We start from the raw sequence: 21,842 nt of genomic DNA on the forward strand, positions 1-21,842 counted from the left end.
ATGACCTTGTTGAACTGATGAAATAACCAGTTCTGGGACTGTCCTACCTTTGGACCTCTTGTTAATGTTGGATAATACCCTCCCCTCCCTTCAGGTACTTTAATTGGGTTTTCTGGTTTTTGCAGCCTAGAACATTGTATTTCATACAGAACCATTTAACTCTTAAATTACATTAAAATTAAAAATAATATCCTGATTGGAGAAACTAAAGTAAAACTGATACTTGTGTCCTGATGTTGTATATTAAAACAAGTCTTCTAAAACAAATGTTTCTACATAGTAGGAGTGCTAAAAATGGTTGCCCTAAGGTCTAGTATCTCTACCTTTAGGAATTTATTCTTGGAGAGGGATTCAAAACAAGAGAAAAAGCTGTATGTGTAGACATGTTCAATGCTACATTATTTATAAAAATAAAAAGTAGGAAATAGCTATGATCATTGACTTGACATTTTACATGGCCTTGAAAATTGCTTAGGAATTTCTTATAAGCTTCAATAAAATATAAAAAACATTAAAGGACAAGGTTGTATGTTATATAGGCAAAACATATCTAGGCTGTGAGAAGTCAGTATAGTGGTTAACTTTTGGTGGAAAGGTAATGATTGGAAGCAAGCCAAAAGGGGCTTTTAGGGGAGAGAGACACACAGTGCAAGCAGGGGAGGGGCAGAGAGAGAGAGAGAGATACGGAATCTGAAGCAGGCTCCAGGCTCTGAGCTGTCAGCACAGAGCCCAGTGTGGGGCTTAAGCCCATGAACTGCGAGATCATGACCTGAGCCAAAGTCGGATGCTTAACTGAGCCACCCAGGCGCCCCAGGATTTTTTTTTTAAGGGTAATGTTATAGGGTATGTCTTATGTGACAGTTTATTGAGCTATATATGATGTGTGCACTTTTATGATGTATCTTGTACTTTAATAAAAGGTTTTTTTAGGAAAAAACCTCCAAAATATTATGATCCATGGCTTTATAAAAATATATACATATATAGACAAATATATACATGAAAATATCAAGTGTTAGGTGATAGCACTTGTTTATGATTTTCTTAAAGTCAGATAAGAAACAAATGTTTTTAACTTTTAAAAAACATTTTTAATTGTGATAAAATATGCATAATATTAAGGATGCCTGGCTGGCTCAGTTGGTAGAACATGAAGCTCTTGATCCCCAGGTCATTAGTTCAAGCCCCACATTGGGTGCAGAGTTGACTTAAAAGTTTAAATATATATATATTTAATAATATAAAAATTTAATAAAAATTTATATATATATTTAAATAATGCAGCTATAAAAATACAAATAAAAAGCATAGCATTGTGTGTATGTGTATACACATACACATACACACAATGCTATGCTTTTTATTTGTATTTTTATAGCTGCATTATTGGGATACAATTCATATACCATACAATATTTACAGAGTAGTGTAACCATCGCTACAGTCAATATGAAAACATTTTCATCAGTACAGAAAGAAACCCAATATCCACTAGAAGTTACTTCCCATTTTCCCCAAACCTCTTCTTTTTGTTGTTTATTAAATTAATATTTATTTTTATTTGAATATAGTTGACACCCATTGTTACATTAGTTTCAGATGTACAACATAATGATTCAGTATCTCTGTACATTATGCTATGCTTACCACAGTTGTTTATTTTTAAAAGCTTTTTCCTCCACCTTTTGTTAATGTCAAATGTGGGTTTTCTTCTTTGGAGCTCTGACCTTCTTACTTATCTTGATTCAGTAAGTGGAGTGAGAGAGTTGACTGAGTGATGTACTTCAAAGGATGTTTCAATTTATTAGGAAATACTTCAGAGTTAAAAAAAATAATATAACATACCCATCTTAAATTTTAAAAAGGGAAAGATAAGGTTATTAGCAGGTAGTGAGTTCTTGCTAAATATTAGTCATTATATTAGGTTGCTTGTCTTCAAATTGTCTTGTGTGTTTTAGTTGATGTTGATACTCTCCTCTTGACAATTTTATAGAAAAAAAGGCTGCCTTAGAAAACGGAGGTTAAATAACTCGTCCAAGTTTGCACAGCTTTGGAATGGCAGAGCCAGGGTTTAAACCTAGAGGGTTTTGTTGTTTAGTACATGTAAAAACTCTTTACTGAATGTGTTCACTAACCACATTTTAAAAGTTCTGCCATTATGAGGTTTACTTTAATAATCTATCATAAGTTAAAAGCTGTGATGAGTTATTTTCTAATTGAGGTAAAGGATCCAGTGGGATCACGTGGCTCTTGCAACCTGGTTTGCTATATTAAAAGATACAAATTCTTGATGGTATGACAGTGGAGCAAAAAGCTGCTGTTAATCATAAAAATTTCTTTATCGAAAAGTTCTGGGATTACTACCAGGAGACCGAGGTCTTAGGTTAAATGATATGACTAAGAGCTCATAGAATCTAGGTCTCCTGAGTTGAGTCTGTAATTCTTTTAATTAGTAAACTTAGTAGTGTGTGTGCTTATAACTAAAAACCTTTCAAAGACTTTGTTCTATCCTTTATTCCATTTTGACTTGCAGACCCCAGATGAGGCTGAATTTACGTGATTATATCATTTTATAGTTCTATGAATGTTTTTTAGAATTATGGATATGATTATTTCTTTTATAGAAGCATTTGTTTTCAGATGGTTTCTGATTCTCATTTTAGAAAATGGAAACAAGAAGAGAAAAAAATTACATATATAACCACAAATATAAATATGTAATAATTACATGTATCTGTGGAAATAACCAGGTAACTTTTTAAAAAAACACACGTCGGGGCGCCTGGCTGGCTTAGTCAGTAGAGCTTGCGACTTTTGATCTTGAGGTTGTGAGTTCGAACCCCACGTTGGGCGTAGAGATTACTTAAAAAAAATTAAAATTGTTGGTGCTGGCAAAGAAGTGGTTTGAATGTAAATAAAACATACATGCCATTCTCTTAGTGGAGCTAATGGTACACATTTTATGTCCTACTTTTTTCTCTCAAGATTATTATTTACTTTCTCATCCAGTAATTTATACATCTAAATTTTCTAATTTCTTGTTTTGTTGATTTTTTTCTTTTTCTTTTTCTGTTCTTTTTTGTTTTTGTTTTGCTTTCCCCCCATAGATCTTGAGCCAGATGATTGTGCATCCATTTACATCTTTAATGTAGATCCACCTCCATCTACTTTAAACTCACCACTTTGCTTACCACATCATGGATTACCGTCTCACTCTTCTGTTTTGTCACCATCGTTTCAGCTCCAAGGTCACAAAAACTATGAAGGAACTTGTGAGATTCCTGAATCTAAATACAGCCCTTTAAGTGGTCCCAAACCCTTTGAGTGTCCAAGTATTCAAATTACATCCATCTCTCCTAACTGTCATCAAGAAATAGATACTCATGAAGATGACCTACACATAAATGATCCAGAAAGGGAATATTTGGAAAGGCCTTCTAGAGATCATCTCTATCTTCCTCTTGAGCCATCCTACCGGGAGTCTTCCCTTAGTCCTAGTCCTGCCAGCAGCATCTCTTCTAGGAGCTGGTTCTCAGATGCATCTTCTTGCGAATCTCTTTCACACATTTATGATGATGTGGATTCGGAATTGAATGAAGCTGCCGCCCGATTTACTCTTGGATCCCCTCTGACTTCTCCTGGTGGCTCACCAGGAGGTTGCCCTGGAGAAGAGTCCTGGCATCAACAATATGGACTTGGACACTCCTTGTCACCCAGGCAATCTCCTTGCCACTCTCCTAGATCTAGTGTTACTGATGAGAATTGGCTGAGCCCCAGGCCAGCCTCAGGACCCTCATCAAGGCCTACTTCCCCCTGTGGGAAACGACGGCACTCCAGTGCTGAGGTTTGTTATGCTGGGTCCCTTTCACCCCATCATTCACCTGTTCCTTCTCCTGGTCACTCCCCCAGGGGAAGTGTAACAGAAGATACCTGGCTTAATGCTTCTGTCCAGGGTGGATCAGGCCTTGGCCCTGCACTTTTTCCATTTCAGTACTGTGTAGAGACTGATATCCCTCTGAAAACAAGGAAGACTTCTGAAGATCAAGCTACCATACTACCAGGAAAATTAGAGCTCTGTTCAGATGACCAAGGGAGTTTATCACCATCCCGGGAGACTTCAGTAGATGATGGCCTTGGATCTCAGTATCCTTTAAAGAAAGATTCATCTGGTGACCAATTTCTTTCAGTTCCTTCACCTTTTACCTGGAGCAAACCAAAGCCTGGCCACACCCCAATATTTCGGTGAGTCGATGGAAATGGCTGCTGGTCATTTTTCATGCTTATGTGTTACTGGTGGCATGTGACTGCATTATATATATGGAATGGTTTGATGCCCCCCCTTTTTTTCTAGTGTCTTCCAGACAAATCAATTAAAGTCTGCATTTATTTTCCCTTTAGTCTTAAAAGAGCCTTCAGATAGGCTAGGCTTATCATTTTAGAAGTATATAGATAATGAATTGTAGATAATAATAAATTATATTGAAGATTCCCTAGAAAGAATTTTCTTATTTAAAAAGCTTTTTGTAAAACATTGATTACAGTATGAGTTAAATTACAAAAAAAAATACTAATGGGGAACATGTGTTTTATATTTTTAAGACCTTATACAAATGAAATTTGTTTATTGTGGCAAGTTCTTTTCATAATTTATTTTTTATCTTTTGATTTTATAAGTTTTGACTTTTTTATTGTAGAGAAATTTTAACATTTTATGTATTTAAATTTGTCTTCTGCATGGGTTTTGGATTTTGTGTTATATTTGAAAGCCTTACCCCAGTCTAAAATAATTACAAATAACAATCTAACTTGCACATGTTTTTAATAAAATTTTTGTGTATACATTAGCTTTATAATGTATATAATACATATCAATTATATTTATATGTACATGCATATATTATATATTAATAATTGTATATATATGAATATATATTTGAATTTTGAGTCTAGCTAGGAGCTGGAGTAGAGAACAGTTTAAAAGTAAGTAAGAGTGTAAGAGCAAGTAAGTAATTCTAGATAACTGGAGTAAGAACAGCATGACTCATTCCAAATGACTTCTCAGTTGTCATAATCCTGTTTTATAGAATCAATCTAGTCTATATAATTGTTTAGAAGAGAACTTTTTTTAAAATGCTTTTTCAGTGGTATGAGTGTTTATTTCTGGATCCAGATCTTTAGAAAAATATGTGGAATTATGGTATTGAAGATATCTTTGAGCCTATCATTCTCCTTTTGAAAAGTATCTTAATCTTTGTAGGGGTTTGCTTAAGTCTGCAGAACAAGTGTAGAAACTAGCTGAGAGTTGAAGTTGAGTTGTTTCAGACTAATAAAAATTAATACCTTTGAGCTTCATAATAAAGCTAGGCTGAGGACATTGAGAGAGGCAATTTAGGAATGTTAGGAGTGAATGAATGAAGCAATGTAGGAATGGTAGCATTTCATTGGTGAAAGAGACCTTAAAAGTCCAATTTCACCAGTCACTAAGAAGATTTTTTTTTTTAATATTTATTTTTTGGGAGAGCGCAAGCAGGGGAGAGGCAGAGAGAGGGGGACATAGGATCTGAAGCAGGCTTTGCGCTGACAGGCTGACAGCAGTGAACCCAATGTAGGGCTCAAATTCCTGAAGGAGATCATGACCTGAGCCAAAGTTGGACACTCAAGCAAATGAGCCACCCAGGTGCCCTAAAAGATGTTTTTAATATAAATTATTGTAGGTTGGGTCCTTTAATATTTGACCTACAGACATATAAGTTGTTTCTTTTTTAAATCCTGTATTTTCATTGTTAATATATCTAAATGAGGGGTGGTTGGGTGGCTCAGTCAGTTAGGCATCTGACTTTGGCTCATATCATGATCTCATAGCTCGTGAGTTTGAGCCCTGCATCTGGCTCTGTGCTGCCAGCTCGGAGCCTGGAGCCTGCTTCAGATTCTGTGTCTCCCTCTTTCTGCCCTTCCCCCCCCCCCCCACACACACACTCTCTCTCTCTCTCTCTCTCTCTCTCTCTTTCTCTCTCTCCAAAAATAAATAAACATTTAAAAAATATATATACATAAATATCTAAATGAACCTATATCCCTTTAAGCTGTTTAAATTATCTTATTGATCAATTGATGTTTTCTCTAAAATTGACATTTAGAATCTGCAATGATAGACCTTATAGTTTTTCAGCCAAATGTGTAGTGAAATTAAATTGTACCTCAAATTGCAGTATACTGCTGCCTATAAGCGGTGTACAGTATTTCAGAGAAACAAGAATAAGAAGGAAGTGGGTAAGCAACAGGTATAATAGACTAACTTCTATAGCTACACACCAGGGATGGAGACATATATACTGAGATACAGGAGTATTTGGATCCTTAGACACTGATAGCACATATACAGAAATGGACATTTTTGCTTAAAAGTTAAATTATTCTTTTGGTTGTTTTTTTTTTTTTTTTTTTTTATTTTTGGGACAGAGAGAGACAGAGCATGAACGGGGGAAGGGCAGAGAGAGAGGGAGACACAGAATCGGAAACAGGCTCCAGGCTCCGAGCCATCAGCCCAGAGCCTGATGCGGGGCTCGAACTCACGGACCGCGAGATCGTGACCTGGCTGAAGTTGGACGCTTAACCGACTGCGCCACCCAGGCGCCCCTCTTTTGGTTGTTTTTTTATAATTAGGTACACATAGTTGAAAATCATTTAGTTTTGCAAAATGTTAGAATTTGTCCTTTTTAAAAAATACAGGAAACCAAAATGTAAATGAAATGGATTTGAGTTAAAGAATTATTTCGTAAGTACCCATCATATCCAGTGTTATAACTTATTAAGTAAAATTTTATTTTGGAATACTCTGCTTCAGAGATCACAGGAGGAAAAAAATGTTGGTTGCTGGCAAAGAAGGGTTTTAAATCCTTGCTTGGCAGTAATAGCATGGTGAAATGCATTTTTTGTGTGTTTCGTTTATAGCACATCTTCATTACCTCCACTAGACTGGCCTTTACCAACTCATTTTGGACAATGTGAACTGAAAATAGAAGTGCAACCTAAAACTCATCATCGAGCCCATTATGAAACTGAAGGTAGCCGAGGAGCAGTAAAAGCATCTACTGGGGGACATCCTGTTGTCAAGGTATGAGTTGGGACTTATTTTGGAGATATCATACATTTTTTAATGATAAAGTCTGTTCATTTAGGTACTGCTGAGCACAAAAAGAAAATTCAAAGCTTAAAACTTCTGTTGAGGTTTTATGTTTTTGTTCATATGGCACTTCTGCATTGAGGTTATTTTTTTTGCTAAGTTGAAACATATTCTTTTGCTTGTGGACTGACTCTCCAGCTGAAAGGAAAGATTGTAGTGGTCAAACAGTTGTTTTTCTTATTAAAAAACCCCAAATAACAAAAACCAACTGTATTATAAACATAATACATGCTCGTTTAAAATCGAAGTAATACTGGGGCATCTGGGTGGCTCGGTTGAGCTTCCAACTTCAGGTCAGGTCATGATCTCTCAGTTCGTGGGTTCAAGCCCCACATCAGGCTCTGTGCTGACAGCTCAAAGCCTGGAGCCTGCTTCAGATTCTGTGTCTCCCTCTGTCTCTGCCCTTCCCCAGCTCATGCTCTTTCTCTCTCAGAAATAAATAAACATTAAAAAATTTTTTTTTAATCCAAATCCAAGTAATACCAAAAATAAAGCAATAAATTACCCCAAATACAAACCCCTCAGAAATAAGCAATTGTTAATATTTGGTTAACATTCCAGATAATTCTCTGTGTATATTTAGTGTAAGTCTGAATGGATGGCTAGAAAATAGATTGAATTTTTTTATGGATAGCATTATACTGAACATCTTTGTGATTAAAATGTTTAATTTATTTTTATTTGAATTTATTAGGAAAAACTAACATGAAATCATAAAAATATATAATAGTTGAGCATGTGAAATATACTTAATAGGTAAATTTTGAATCGTAATAGTTGAATGTTAACTTTAATATTTGAATGAAATATTTATAAAATGAAACAGAAGTAAAAAGTAACAACTTATACTGAATCTTAGATATTGTTCTTCCCGCTCAGAGATCCTAAGATCTAAGGTTAAAGATACTAAATTATTGAGAAACTGAATCACTGTTTTAGATGGTTTGAATTTTGACTCCCTGCTTTGAAAAATGAGATGATTGTCTTAAACTTCTCCTGCCCTACCCAGGTTCTACCTCCTGAATTTTGTTGCTTCTGTTATTTTCCCTTGCAGATCTACAGCCATCTTCCCACCCTTGTACCCTTCCACACTCCATTGTTTAGCTTTAGTCCTATGTCTAGTTGGATTCAGTGATTACTACTAATTTTTACATGTTTTATTGTTAAATGTTTTGTTTAAGGAGGGCTTTGGATTCTGTATTTGTTGGGTTCTTTCATGTTTGAGAATGTTTGTTGGCTTAAATACCCAAACATCAGAATGGCCTGTATATAATAATCTCGAGTCACCTATTTTCTCTCTCAGGACTTGTCTTAACAGCATTGTGTATTGAGGACGAATTAATTTTATCTGAAGTGAATTTGAACAATACAGGTTATGAACTATCATTTCCTGTATCAGCCATGATTTATGATTTATCATTATTATCTAAACAATATTTAATAATTCTTGACAAAGCTTTACATTTTAGGTGGGTTTTTAAATGACTTGTAGCGGGGCGCCTGGGTGGCTTGGTCGGTTAAGTGTCCAACTTCGGCTCGGGTCATGATCTCACGGTCCGTGAGTTCGAGCCCCGCGTCGGGCTCTGTGCTGACAGCTCAGAGCCTGGAGCCTGTTTCACATTCTGTGTCTCCCTCTCTCTCTGCCCCTCCCCTGTTCATGCTCTGTCTCTCTCTGTCTCAAAAATAAATAAATGTTCAAAAAATAAATACACGTTAAAAAAAAAAAAAAAGTGCCCTGCACAGCACGGGGCACGTAGTAAATAACTTGTAGCAAGAAATAGCAGTTACAGAAAGAGATCAGGTTTGTGGTTACCAGTGAGGGAACTGGATCAAGGTGGTCAGAAGGTACAAACTTCCAGTTATAAATAAGTACTGAGGATGTAGTGTACAACGTAATGATTACAGTTAACACTGCTATATAGTATATTTGAAAATTGCTAAGAGTAGATCCTGAAAGTTCTCATCACAAGGAAAACAACCTTTTTTTTCCTCTATCTCTGTCAGTTTTTGGTAAGTATATGAGGCGATGGATGTTAGCTAAATTTATCATAGTAATCAGTTCACAACATAAAAATCAAGTTATTTATATACCTTAAATTTATGTACTATTTTATGTCAGTTGTCATAAGAATTCTCTCATTTGTTTTTTTTTTTAATTTTTTAAATTTATTTTAATGTTTATTTTTGAGAGAGAGAGTGAAAGCATGCATGAGTGGGTGTGGGATAGAGAGAGAGGGAGACACAGGATCTGAAGCAGGCTCCAGGCACTGAGCTGTCAGGGCAGAACCTGATGCAGGGCTCGAACCCATGAACCACGAGATCGTGACCTGAGTGAAGTCAGATGCTCAACTGACTGAGCCACCTACCTAGGCATGCCCTACTGTTTGTTCTTAGAGTCACATTTTGCTCTTAAATGAGAGCTTATTTCAGTTTTATTAAGGAAGAAGATTGCTTCATTTACTGTATCTTTGAGTTTTCTTACCAGGAAAGAAATTATTTACAAGTCCTTAAGTGAACAAAAATTTTTTGAGAGTCCAAGTGGTTTGTTGCCACAGTATTCCTTTAATTACAAACTGGTTCTCTGAGGTGCCTGGGTGACTCAGTTGGTTAAGAAGCCAATCTTGATTTCGGCTCAGGTCATGATCTCATGGTTCATCAGATCTAGCCCTGTGTCAGGCTCTGTGCTGACAGTGTGGAGTCTGCTTGGAATTTTCCCTCTCTCCCTCTCTCTGCCCCTCCCCTGCTTGTATGGTTGCTCGCTCTCTCTCTCTCTCTCTCTCTCTCTCTCTCTCAAAATACATAAATAAACATTTAAAAGAAGAATTAAAAAAATAAAAAATAAAAACTGGTTCTCTTTTGGGGCTCCTGCTGGCTCCATGGAGCGTGCAACTCTGTCTCAGGGTCGTAAATTCGAGCCCCAAATTGGGGTGTAGAGATTACTTAAAAAACCAAACTGGTTCTCTTCTTAGGAGGAGACTAGCACTTCTGGTATTATTATCGTTGCTTTATATTGTCCTTGTGAGTGACTTTTTTTTTTTTTTTTTTATAACTTCTTACCTGAAGAATTATATCATTACACTTGAAGTTACTGACTTAACCAGAGTATGTCTGGATGCTGATTGTTCTTTATCAGTCTTTCCAAGTACCTATGATACTCCCTTTCAATCTGAGATTATTTCTTCCTTTGTACAAGAAAATCTGTATTATGTATCTGTATACCTTTCCTGTCCATTTGTTTTGTCCTTTACTTCAGGGACTCCAATTACTAGTCAAATGTCAACTTGTCTTTGTTTATCCCCCATGTCTTTGTGTTTTTTCCTCTGGTTATTTTAATGTCTTACTATTTAGTGTGTGTGTGTGTGTGTGTGTGTGTGTGTGTGTGTTTAAAGCTCTGCTCTGATGTTTTTGATCTATTCATCACTTGCTGTTTCTAATTTAGCTTCTAATTTTTTTTACGTTTATTTTTGAGAGAGACAGAGAGAGACAAAGTGTGAGCAGGGGAGGGGCAGACAAAGAGGGAGACACAGAATCTGAAACAGACTCCAGGGTCTGAGCGGTAAGCACAGAGCCTGATGTGCAGCTTGAACCCACAAACCGTGAGATCATGACCTAAGCTGAAGTTGGATGCTCAACCGACTGAGCCACCCAGGCGCTTCTCTAATTTAGCTTTTAGATCTGCAGTTGTGTCTTGAACTTTAATTTGATTCTTTAGGTCCATTTTCCACTCATTTGATATTTTATCATTATATTTTATCTCATGATTTATTGAATTTATATTCTTTGTATTTATATAAATATATTTATAAAAAAGAATTTATATATATATATTTTAATGTTTATTTTTGAGAGAGAGTGTGAGAGAGAGTGTGAGCAGGGGAGGAGCAGAGGGAGGTGGGGGACAGAGCATCCGAAGCAGGCTCTGCGCTGACAGCAGCTAGCCCGATGAGAGCTTGAACTCACAAATCATGAGATCGTGACCTGAGCTGACGTCAGACACTCAACGGACTGAACCCCTACTGAATTTACATTCTTAGATTTTTTAGTGTGGAACATTCGCTGGTAATCAATTTCTGGGTTTTGTCTTTGTGTGTATGTTTTTTTTGAGGGGGAGGTTTTGTTTTCATTTTTATTTCATTAGTCAAATGTCTTATATAATTTGTTCCATTTTTCATTAAATAAAAACAAGAACAAAAACTGCATACTATGATTGCCTAATTGTCATGCCTTTTCTCCTCCATTTTGTTTGAGAGCTTTGGTCTGTAGCCTGAGGAGATTGGGGTAAAGAGGTACAGAGTTACTTTAGGGTAGGCCTTGTTGGGTTTGGCTCAAGAGAGTGAACAATATCATGTATTATGGCCCACTCCCAGAACTCTGGTGTGTATCATATTTTCATGAGCTGTTCTTATTCCCCTAATACAGCACAGAGTCCTGGAAGATGGTCAGCACTCCTGACCTTTTCTGCCCTGCCAGAAGCCCTGGAGCATAATGTAGTATCTTTTATTCTTGAGGAAAAGTTTTTCCTTGACTTTTTTCAGAGCTGCCTACTTAGAACTTTGATTTACTTTGCTGTCAATTAGCATGAGTTAGTGTTTTCTATTTTGTTTTCTCATTTTATTACTTTTATACCATTAATGTAATTATTTTATTTTTATTATTTTTATTATTTTTTAAAATTTATTTTTAGGGAGAGAGTGAGAGAGTATGTGCCCACAAGTTGGGGGAGGGGCAGAGAGAGACAGAGGGAGTGAGAATCCCAAGCAGGCTCCACCCCAGTGCGGACCCCAACTTGGGGCTCAATCTCAATACCATGAGATCATGACCTGAGCAGAAACCTGGAGTTGGATGCTTAACTGACTGAGCCACCTAGGTGCCCCAATTTATTTATTTATTTATTTAGTTAGTTAGTTAGTTAGTTAGTTTATACTTACTAATTTTATTTACTGCTGTTGCTTTTCCTGGTGGATGAGGTATGGATTAGTTAGTAGTTGTGCCATATAAATCTTAATCCTCTGTTTCACATTCCTCGTACCACCACCACACACACATACATTTTGGTTATTTTGTTAGCTATTGAAGAAGCTTGTGAAGAAGCTATTGAAGAAGATTGTGATACTACTTCATTCCATTGTCTTTATGCAAAATCAGATAATCAGAGAAATCATTTTCCTCATAATCAGAGACAAATAAGCATTACATGATGAGAACAGGTCATCTCAAATTGGAAATGAAACTGATGCCTAACTCTATATACTCTACCACACTTGCAGGGTTGTGTGCTTTGTAGGGACACTCTTCATTTCTGTATGTCCACTTCTGAGACTTCATTTTTTCCATTAACAGAGGTGGCCCTTTTTCAGCAACTAAGAGGACTATTTGTAGATTTCTCTGCTATTCTGAGAATTTTGTAATGCTCGGGAAAGGATGGCATCATTTGCTATTCCAGACTGGTCTGAGCATCACACATAAGAGTGGCATGCTTGGTTCTCAAGACAAAAAAAAAAAAAAAAAAAAAAAGCCTTGATTTTGCTGAGTAGTGGCTTATTTTCTTTTAAACATTTGTTGCTAAGAACACATCATTAAAGTACACAAGTCTTAACATGTACAGCTCAGTGAATTTTTAATATACACATACCCATATAACTACCACAAAGGTTAAGATATAGAGTATTTTAAGCACCCTGAAGACTCCCTTGTGCCCTTCCCAGTTTGTATCCCCCAGCCAAAGTTAATCATGCTTCTGAACTTCTTCTCGTCATAGATTTGTCTTTTTATTCTTGAATTTCATATAAATGGGATCATATAGAATATCCTATTTTCTGTCTGGCTTCTTTTATTCAACACTATGACTGTGAGGTTCATCCATTTGTGGCGGGTAGTTTTTCTTTTTCTTTGCTGTGCAGTACTCTATTGTATTAATTTGCTATAATTTCTTCATCTGTCCTCCTATTCATAGACACTTGGTTTGTGTCCAGTTTTGGACTATTTTGAATAAAGCTGCTGGACTGTTTTGAATAAACCTATGTTCTTTTTTCTCTTTTTTAACACATCTCTTTTGTTTTTTATTTTAATTCCACTGTAGTTAACATATGGTGTTACATTAGTTTCAGATGTACTACACCTATCTTTTGATAGACAGGGCATTCACTTGTTTTGGTAATATGTCCGTTGAGTGGAATCGCTGGTATTGCAAAGTACCCATACCAGTTTTTACTTTTGACCAGTCATAATATGGAGGTTTCAGTTACTCCACATCTTCACCGGTACCAACACTTGGTTGCTGGTATTTTTTAACTATTTCAGTAGGGTTGTAGAAGAATCACACTGGTTTTAATTTGTGGTTTCCTGATGACCAGTGATGTTGAACATCTTTTCACGTTTGTTTTCAGACATTTGGCTGTCCTCTTCTGTGAAATGTCGGTTCACATTTCTTGACCAGTTTTTAAATTGTCTTTTTCTTTTTGATTTGTAGGTTTTTGTTTTCTTTTTTTTTTTTAGTGTTTTGAATGTAAGTTTTTTGTTAGGTATATGCATTGCAAATATAATTTCTTCTCATTGTCTTTTGCTTGCTTTTTCACTGTTTTGTTTTGTTTTACTTTTTTGTTGTTTGTTTTGAGAGGAAGCTTAAGTAGGGGAGAGATAGAGGGAGAGATAGAGGGAGAAGGAGAAAGAGAATTTTAAGCAGGCTCCATGCCCAGGGTGAGGCTCTGTCTCACCACTTTGATATCATGGCCTGAGCTGAAATCAAGAGTTGGACGCTTAGCTCACTGAGCCACCCAGGCGCCCATTGATGTGTGTTTTGATGAATGGAAGTTTTTAATTTTAATGAAGTCCAAATTATTAGTATTCTTTTTCCTGAATAGTGCTTTTATATCCTGTTCAAGAACCTTTGCTTACATACCAAGGTTATGAAGGCAGTCAGTCTCTTGTGTTTTATTCTGGACACTTTATTGCTTTACCTTTTATATTTAGGTCTATGGTCTTTCTCAAATTATTTTTTGTGTATGGACTAAAGAGGTAAGGATTAAGCCCCCCCTTTTTTATCGATAAAAGTTGACTCAGTACCATAATTGAAAGCCCATCATTTTTCTCTTGTGCTGCATTGGTGCCTTTGTCATAAATCAGGTGACTATATACTGTGGCACTCTTTCTTAACTCTTCATTCCATGCCACTGGACTATTTGGTCTATGTTAGTACCATCATTACAATGCCTTAATTAAAATGGCTTTACAATAAATCTTATGATTTGGTAGTGTGAGTCTTCTTTTAAGATTCTTCTGACTATTCTAGGTCCTTTGCATTTTTGTATGAATTTAGAGTCAGCTTGTCACTCTCCATCCCCCCTTAAAAAAAAAACAAACCCATGGGGATTTTGGTTAGGATTACCTTGAAAGTATAGGTCAGTTTGGAAAGAACTGACCTCTTAATAGTATTGATGCTTCCAGTCCATGGATATAGTTTATCCCTTCACTTATTTAGGTATTATTTAATTCCTCTCCACAGTGTTTTATAGTTTTCCAGGTAGAAATCTTTCACATCTTTTGTTATTTCCAGTTTCAGTGTTTTTAATGCTATTATTGTATTTTTTATTTTATTTACGTTTTTGTTTCTAGAATATAGAAATGTAATTGATTTTTTTTAATATTGACTTTATATTTCTTGACCTAACAGTTTATTTTAGCTTCTTTTGGGTTTTCTAAATAGTTGGGTCATCTTTGAATAATAACCGTTTTACCTCTTTATAATTTTTATACCTTTTTTCCCTAAAACTTTTATTGTGGTGAAATAACACTTAACATAAAATTTATCATGTTAATTATTTTTACATGTATGGTTTAGTAGTATCAAATACATTCATAATGTTGTATAACTTTGACCACCATCCATTTCCATAGCTCTTTTCATCTTATAAAACTGAAACTCTATACCCCTCTTTTTTGTCCCCTTAGCTCCCAGAAACCACCATTCTTCTATTGCCTCTACGATGATGTTGACTACTCTAAGTACTTTATATCAGTAGAATCATACAGTATTTGTCTTCTGTGACTGGCTTATTTCACTTAGTAATAGCCTCAAGTTTCATCCATGTTGTAACATATAACAGAATTTCTTTCCTCTTTAAGGCTACATAATATTTCATTGTATACACATTTTGCTTGTCCATTCATCCACCAATAGACATATGAGTTGCTTCCACATTTCAGTTGTTGTGAATAACATTGCTATGAACATGGATATGCATATATCTTTTTGAGACCCTGCATTCAATTCTTTTCAGTATATACCCAGAAGTAGAATTGCTGGATCATATGGTAATTCTACTTTTAATTTTTTATTTATTTTTTATTAAAAAAATTTTTTTTTTTTTTTGAGAGAAAGCATTAGTAGGGGAGGGAGCAGAGGGAGGGAGAGAAAGAATCTTAAGTAGGGTCCACACTCAACATGGAGCCTGATGCAGGGCTCTATCCCACAACCCTGGGATCATGACCTGAACTAAAATCAAGAGTGGGATGCCCACCTGAGCCACCAAGGTGCCCCTCTACTTTTAATTTTTAACCACCATTCCCACCAACAGTGTACAAGGGTTCCAGTTTTTCTACATCCTTGCCAATGCTTGTTTTCTGTTTTTTTGATAGCAGCCATCCTAGTGAGTGTGAAATGGTGTCTCATTATTGTGATTTGCATTTTCCTTCTGGTTATTGAGTTTGAGCATTTTTTAGATTTATTGACCATTTGTATAACTTCTTTGGGAAAATGTCTTTTCAAATTTTTGCCCATTTTTTGAAATAGGTGGTGTGTTTTTCTGTTGTTGAGTTTTAGGAGTTCTCTCTTTTTCTCTTCCTCTGTGTATGTATATGTGTATAAAAACACATGTTTGTGTGTGTGTGTGTGGGGGGGGGGGGTTGTGGAGGAGCAGAGAGGGAGGGAGACACAAAATCTGAAGCGGGCCCTAGGCTCTGAGCTGTCAGCACAGAGCTCGACGCAGGACTCGAACCCACGAACCACAAGATCATGATCTGAGCTGAAGTCAGACGCTCAACTGACTGAGCCACCCAGGGGCCTCTATATTTATGTAATTTATATATTTATATTATTAGATGTATGATTTGCAGATATTTTCTCCCTTTTTTTGGTTCTCTTTTTACTCTGTGGATAATGTCTTTTTTTTTAATCTTTCTAGTTTTTATGATTTTTATTAAAAAATTTTTTTTAATGTTTATTTTTGAGACAGAGAAAGAGAGACAGAGCATGAGCAGGGTAGGGGTGGAGAGAGAGGGAGACACAGAATCTGAAGCAGGCTCCAGGCTCTGAGCTGTCAGCACAGACCCCGAAGGGGGCTCAAACTCACGAACCATGAGATCAAATCCTCATGAAGTTGGACACTCAGCCAACTGAGCCATCCAGGCTCCCCTTATGATTTTTACTATTAAAAAGATTTTTTAGAGATAGAGCGGTGGAGAGGGGCAGAAGGAGAGGGAGGGAGAGAGAATCGTAAGCAGGCTCCACGCTTAGCATGGAGCCTGAGTTGGGGCTTGATTCCACGAGCATGAAATCACAGCCTGAGCCAAAATCAAGAGTTGAATGCTTAGCTGATTGAGCCACCCAGGTTCCCCTGGATAATGTTTTTAATGCTCCCAAATTCTAATTTTCATGAAGTCCAATTTGTCTGTTATTTTGTTGACTTTGTCTTCATATCCTAGAAAGAATTGTCAAATTCAGTGTTGTGAAGCTTTTGCCCTAGGTTTTCCTCTATGAATTTTGTAGTTTAAGTCATACATTTAGATCTTTTATCCATTCATGTTAATTTTTGATAAATGTCAAGTTAGATGTTCAGCATTATACTTATGCATGTAGATATCCAGTTGTCCCCACATCATTTGTTGAAGACTATCCTTTCTTCGTTGAATGGTCTTGACACTATTGTCAAAAATTGTTTGGCTATATGTGCAAGAGTTTATTTCGAAGCTCTTAATTTTATTCTGTGGCTCTATATGTCTGGCTTTATGTCAGTACCACAGTGTTTTTATTACTGTGGTTTTGTAGTAAGTTTTGAAATTTGGAATTGTGAGGCCCCGAATTTTGTTCTTTGTTTTTGAAGATTGTTTTGGCTCTTTAGGTCCCTTAGGTTCCATATGAGTTTCAGGGTGGGTTTTTCTATCTCTGCAAAAAATGTCATTGGGATTTACTTAGGGATTGCATTAAGTCTGCAGATTGCTTTAGGTAGTATTGTCATCTTAACAGTATAAATCTTGACTCCATGAACAGGGGATGCATTTCCATTTATTTGTGTCTTTACATTTTTCCAGCAGTGTTTCATAGTTTTCATTATACAAGTCTTTCACCTCCTTGATAAGCTTTTTTTTTTCTTTTCAAATTTTTATTTAAATTCTAGTTAGTTAACATGCAGTGCAATATTGGTTTCAGGAATAGAATTCAGTGATTCATCACTTACATATAACACTCATCATAACAAGTGCCCTCCTGATATCCATCACCCATCTAGCCCATTCCCCACCCACCTACCTCCATCAACCCTCAGTTTTTCTTATCTATCTTTAAGGGTTTCTTATGGTTGTTTCCCTCTTTTTTCCCCTTCTCCTTCCCTTCTCCTTCCCCTTCCCCTTCCCCTTCCCCTTCCCCAAACAAAATTCATCTGTTTTGTTTGTTAAGTTCCACATGTGAGTGGAATATACGGTATTTGTCTTTCTCTGATTTCACTTAGCATAATATGTTGTAACTCCATCCACGTCCTTGTAAAGGGCAAGATTTCATTCTTTTTGACTGCTGAGTAATATTCCTGTGTGTGTGTGGGTGTGTGTGCGTGCGTACGTGTGTGTGTGTACCACATCTTCTTTATCCATCCATGGACATTTGGGCTCTTTCCATAGTTTGGTTGTTGTTGATCATGCTCCTTGGTTAACTTAATTCCAAAATGTTTTATTCTTACTATTGTAAATGGAATTGTTTTCATAATTTCTTTTCTAGATTGTTCAGATTGTATATAGAAATACCAACTGATTTTTGTGTGTCGACTTTGTGTCCTGATACTCTGTTGAATTCTGTGAATAGCTGTGTGTGTGTGTGTGTGTGTGTGTGTGTGTGTGTGTGTGTGTAATCATTAGGGTTTTCTTCATATAAGATCATATCATCTAAGAACAAGGATAACTTCACTTCTTTCTTTCTAATTTGGGTGCCTTTTATTTCTTTTTCTTGCCTAATTGCTCTGGCTAGAATTTCTAGTACTGTTTTGACTAGAACTGGTGAAAACAGGCATACTTGGGTTGTTCCTGGTCTTCTAGGAAAAGCTCTCAGTCTTTCTCCTTTGAGTATGATGTTCATTGTGGGTTTTTCTTTTTCTTTTTTTTTTTTTTAATTTTTTTAGCGTTTATTTATTTTTGAGACAGAGACAGAGCATGAACGGGTGTGGGGGGGGGTCAGAGAGAGGGAGACACAGAATCTGAAACAGGCTCCAGGCTCCGAGCTGTCAGCACAGAGCCCGACGCGGGGCTCGAACTCACAGATTGCAAGATCATGACCTGAGCCGAAGTCGGCCGCCCAACCGACTGAGCCACCCAGGTGCCCCTGTGGGTTTTTCATATATGGCTTTTATTATATTGAGCCAATTTCCTTCTATTCTAGTTTGTTGAGTGTTTTTATCATGAAAGAGTATTGGATTTTGCTAAAGTTTTTCTGAACCAATTGAGATAATCATGTGATTTCCTCCCTTCATTCTATTAATGTAGTATATTATATTGATAGATGCTTATATGTTGAACTATTCTTGCATTCCAGGAATAAATCTCACTTGGTTACTGTATATAACTCTTTTAACATGCTGATTAATTCAGTTTGCTAGTATTTTGTTGAGGTCTTTTGCATCCGTGTTCATAAGGAATATTGGTCTGTAGTTTTCTTGTTGTGTCTTTGGCTTTAGTATCAGGGTACTGTTGACCTCATGGGATGAGTTAGGAAATGTTCAGTACTCTTCAGTTTATTTGAAAATATTGAGAAAGATTGGTATTAGTTCTTTAATGTTTGGTTGAATTCACTGAGTTCAGGACTTCCTTCTTGAGGTGATTTTTAACTACTGATTCAGTGTTCATACTAGTTATAGGAATTTTCAGATTGTCTATTTCTTTTTTTTTTTTTAAGTTTATTTATTTATTTTGAGAGAGAGTGCATGAACTGGGGGTGGAAGGCAGAGAGAATACCAAGTAGGCTCCACACTCTCAGTGCAAAGTCTGACATAGAACTTGATCCCACAAACCATGAGATCATGACCTGAGTCGAAACCAAGACTCAGATGCTTAAATGACTGAGCCACCCAGGTACCCCCAGATTTTCTATTTCTTCATAGTTTAGTCTTAGAAAGTTTTGAGTTTCTAGGAATTTGTCCAGTGTGGTTATCCAATTTGTTGGTATACAAATATTTATAGTACTCTTAATCCTTTTTATTTCTGTAGAGTTTGTAGTAATGTCCTCATTTTCGTTTCTGATTTTAGTAATTTGAGTCTTCTCTCTTTTTTCTTAGTCCATCTAGTGAATGAAAGGTTTGTCAACTTTGTTGATCTTTTCAAATAACCAACTTTTGGTTTCATTGATTTTCTCTAGTGTTTTTCTCTTCTCTATTTCATTTATCTCTGCTCTAATCTTTATTATTTTCTTCCTTCTGTTAGCTTTAGGTTTAGTTTGTCCTCCTTTTTCTAGTTCCTGAAGTTATAAAGTTATGAATTTACAACTAGAAATCAGATTCCCCCCCCTTCCAACAAGGATTGCTGTTTTTTATTATTGTTTCTGTTTTTTTTTAAGTTTATTTATTTTGAGAGATAGAAAATGTACACATGCTCGCAGGGAGGAGAGGTGCAGAGAGAGGGAGAAAGAATCCCAAGCAGGCTCCGTGCTGTCAGCACAGAGCCTGACACGAAGCTCGATCTTACGAACTGTGAGATCATGACCTGAGATGAGATCAAGAGTCGGATTCTTGGGGCGCCTGGGTGGCTCAGTCGGTTGAGTGTCCGACTTCGGCTCAGGTCATGATCTCATGGTCCGTGAGTTCGAGCCCTGCGTTGGGCTCTGTGCTGATGGCTCAGAGCCTGGAGCCTGTTTCAGATTCTGTGTCTCCCTCTCTCTCTGCCCCTCCCCCGTTCATGCTCTGTCTCTCTCTGTCTCAAAAATAAATAAACGTGAAAAAAAATTAAAAAAAAAAAAAAAGAGTCGGATTCTTAACCAACTGAGCCACCCGGGCACCCCTGTTTCTGGTGTTTTGATTGCTGTAGGCTGTTTCTTTACCAAGGATCAGCCTGAGGTGTAAATTTAAGATCTCTGGTCTTTTTTTTTTCCTGGTCTTTTCTGAGCCTTTCCCTAAGCATGAGTGTTTAGTTTCTAATTTTCCCCAAATATGCATTTGTTTTTTTAATATCCTAGTCTTAATATGTGTCTTCCAGAAGGGGAAAAAGAAAAATGTGGTGAATTTATAAATGGAGAGTGCAAAAATAGAAACTGAATGTTCTTTTATTATTAAATTGGTCTGGTAGATGTATGGTGTGTGTGTGTGTGTGTGTGTGTGTGTGTGTGTGTGTGTGTGTATAGTCTCATTTTTTTTTTTTTTTTTTTTTTTTTTAGTTTATGGTTAGGGACTATAGAATTATGCAGCACTGTTCTTCTTCCACATTACCAGTAGGGTTTTTTTGGGTTTTACACATTCACAATGTTTTTGTTTTGTGGGGTAAAAAATTTCTATAGTGCCTTTAGAATGCATAAGCACAATTGAGAAAGAGATGCAGTTTAGTCTGAAATGAAACTAAATTGTTTACTTGTTGCCAGGAAATTAATCTTTAATAAGTTTAATATAGTTTATAAGGAGTATTTAATCAGATTATTTTTCTTTTTAATACTTATCTAAATACGGGTAAATAAAGTCCATAGTTTTTTATTGGAGTTGTATAGTGAAAATGTACGTTTTCATTCACTAGGATTGGAAGAGTCTTGCAGTTCTTAACTTTCTGAATTTTATTTTAAATGTTTTAACATATTACAGATTCTCATTATCTTTTAGAGTAAGTTTTAGAACAGATATTTTAAAAGAATTTGGGGTACCTGGGTGGCTCAGTCACTTAAGTGTCTGACTTCAGCTCCGGTCATGATGCCAGGGTTCATTGTCTGGCTCTGTGCTGGCAGCTTGGAGCCTGGAGCCTGCTTCAGATTCTTTGTCTCCCTCTCTCTCTGCCCCTCCCCCACTCTTAGTGTCTCTCTCTCTCTCTCTCTCTCTCTCTCTCTCTCTCTCTCTCAAAAATAAATAAACATTAAAAATAAAATAAAAGGGGCGCCTGGGTGGCTCAGTCGGTTGAGCGTCCGACTTCGGCTCAGGTCATGATCTCACGGTCCATGAGTTTGAGCCCCGCGTCGGGCTCTGTGCTGACAGCTCGGAGCCTGGAGCCTGTTTCAGATTCTGTGTCTCCCTCTCTCTGACCCTCCCCTGTTCATGCTCTGTCTCTCTCTGTCTCAAAAATAAATAAACGTTAAAAAAAAATTTAAAAATAAAATAAAATAATTTGATTTTCAAATGGACATGTATCCCCAAAGTGCTAAAAGTCAACATGCAACTTCACAACAATGCCAAATTCAGTGACATGTTGCAGATTTGTGCTGATGTTAATTGCA

General features: G+C 36.5%; 1 protein-coding gene across 7 annotated transcripts in view; it reads left to right on the forward strand.

Annotated features, from left to right (window-relative positions):
- The window catches only part of NFATC3 (nuclear factor of activated T cells 3), a 137,443-nt gene that overhangs the window by 37,345 nt on the left and 78,256 nt on the right, over positions 1-21,842 (forward strand). For 6 of the 7 annotated variants that reach the window (XM_045047053.1, XM_045047054.1, XM_045047055.1 and 3 more), the window contains exons 2-3: positions 3,108-4,242; positions 6,952-7,114. In XM_045047053.1, coding sequence (XP_044902988.1) covers positions 3,108-4,242; positions 6,952-7,114 — 1,298 coding nt within the window. Of the gene's footprint in view, positions 1-3,107; positions 4,243-6,951; positions 7,115-8,237; positions 8,692-21,842 lie in introns of those variants that run through there. The other variant, XM_045047057.1, reaches the window with a different exon arrangement.

This window comes from Felis catus, chromosome E2, assembly GCF_018350175.1.
Source record: "Felis catus isolate Fca126 chromosome E2, F.catus_Fca126_mat1.0, whole genome shotgun sequence".
Classification (NCBI taxonomy): Eukaryota; Metazoa; Chordata; class Mammalia; order Carnivora; family Felidae; genus Felis; species Felis catus.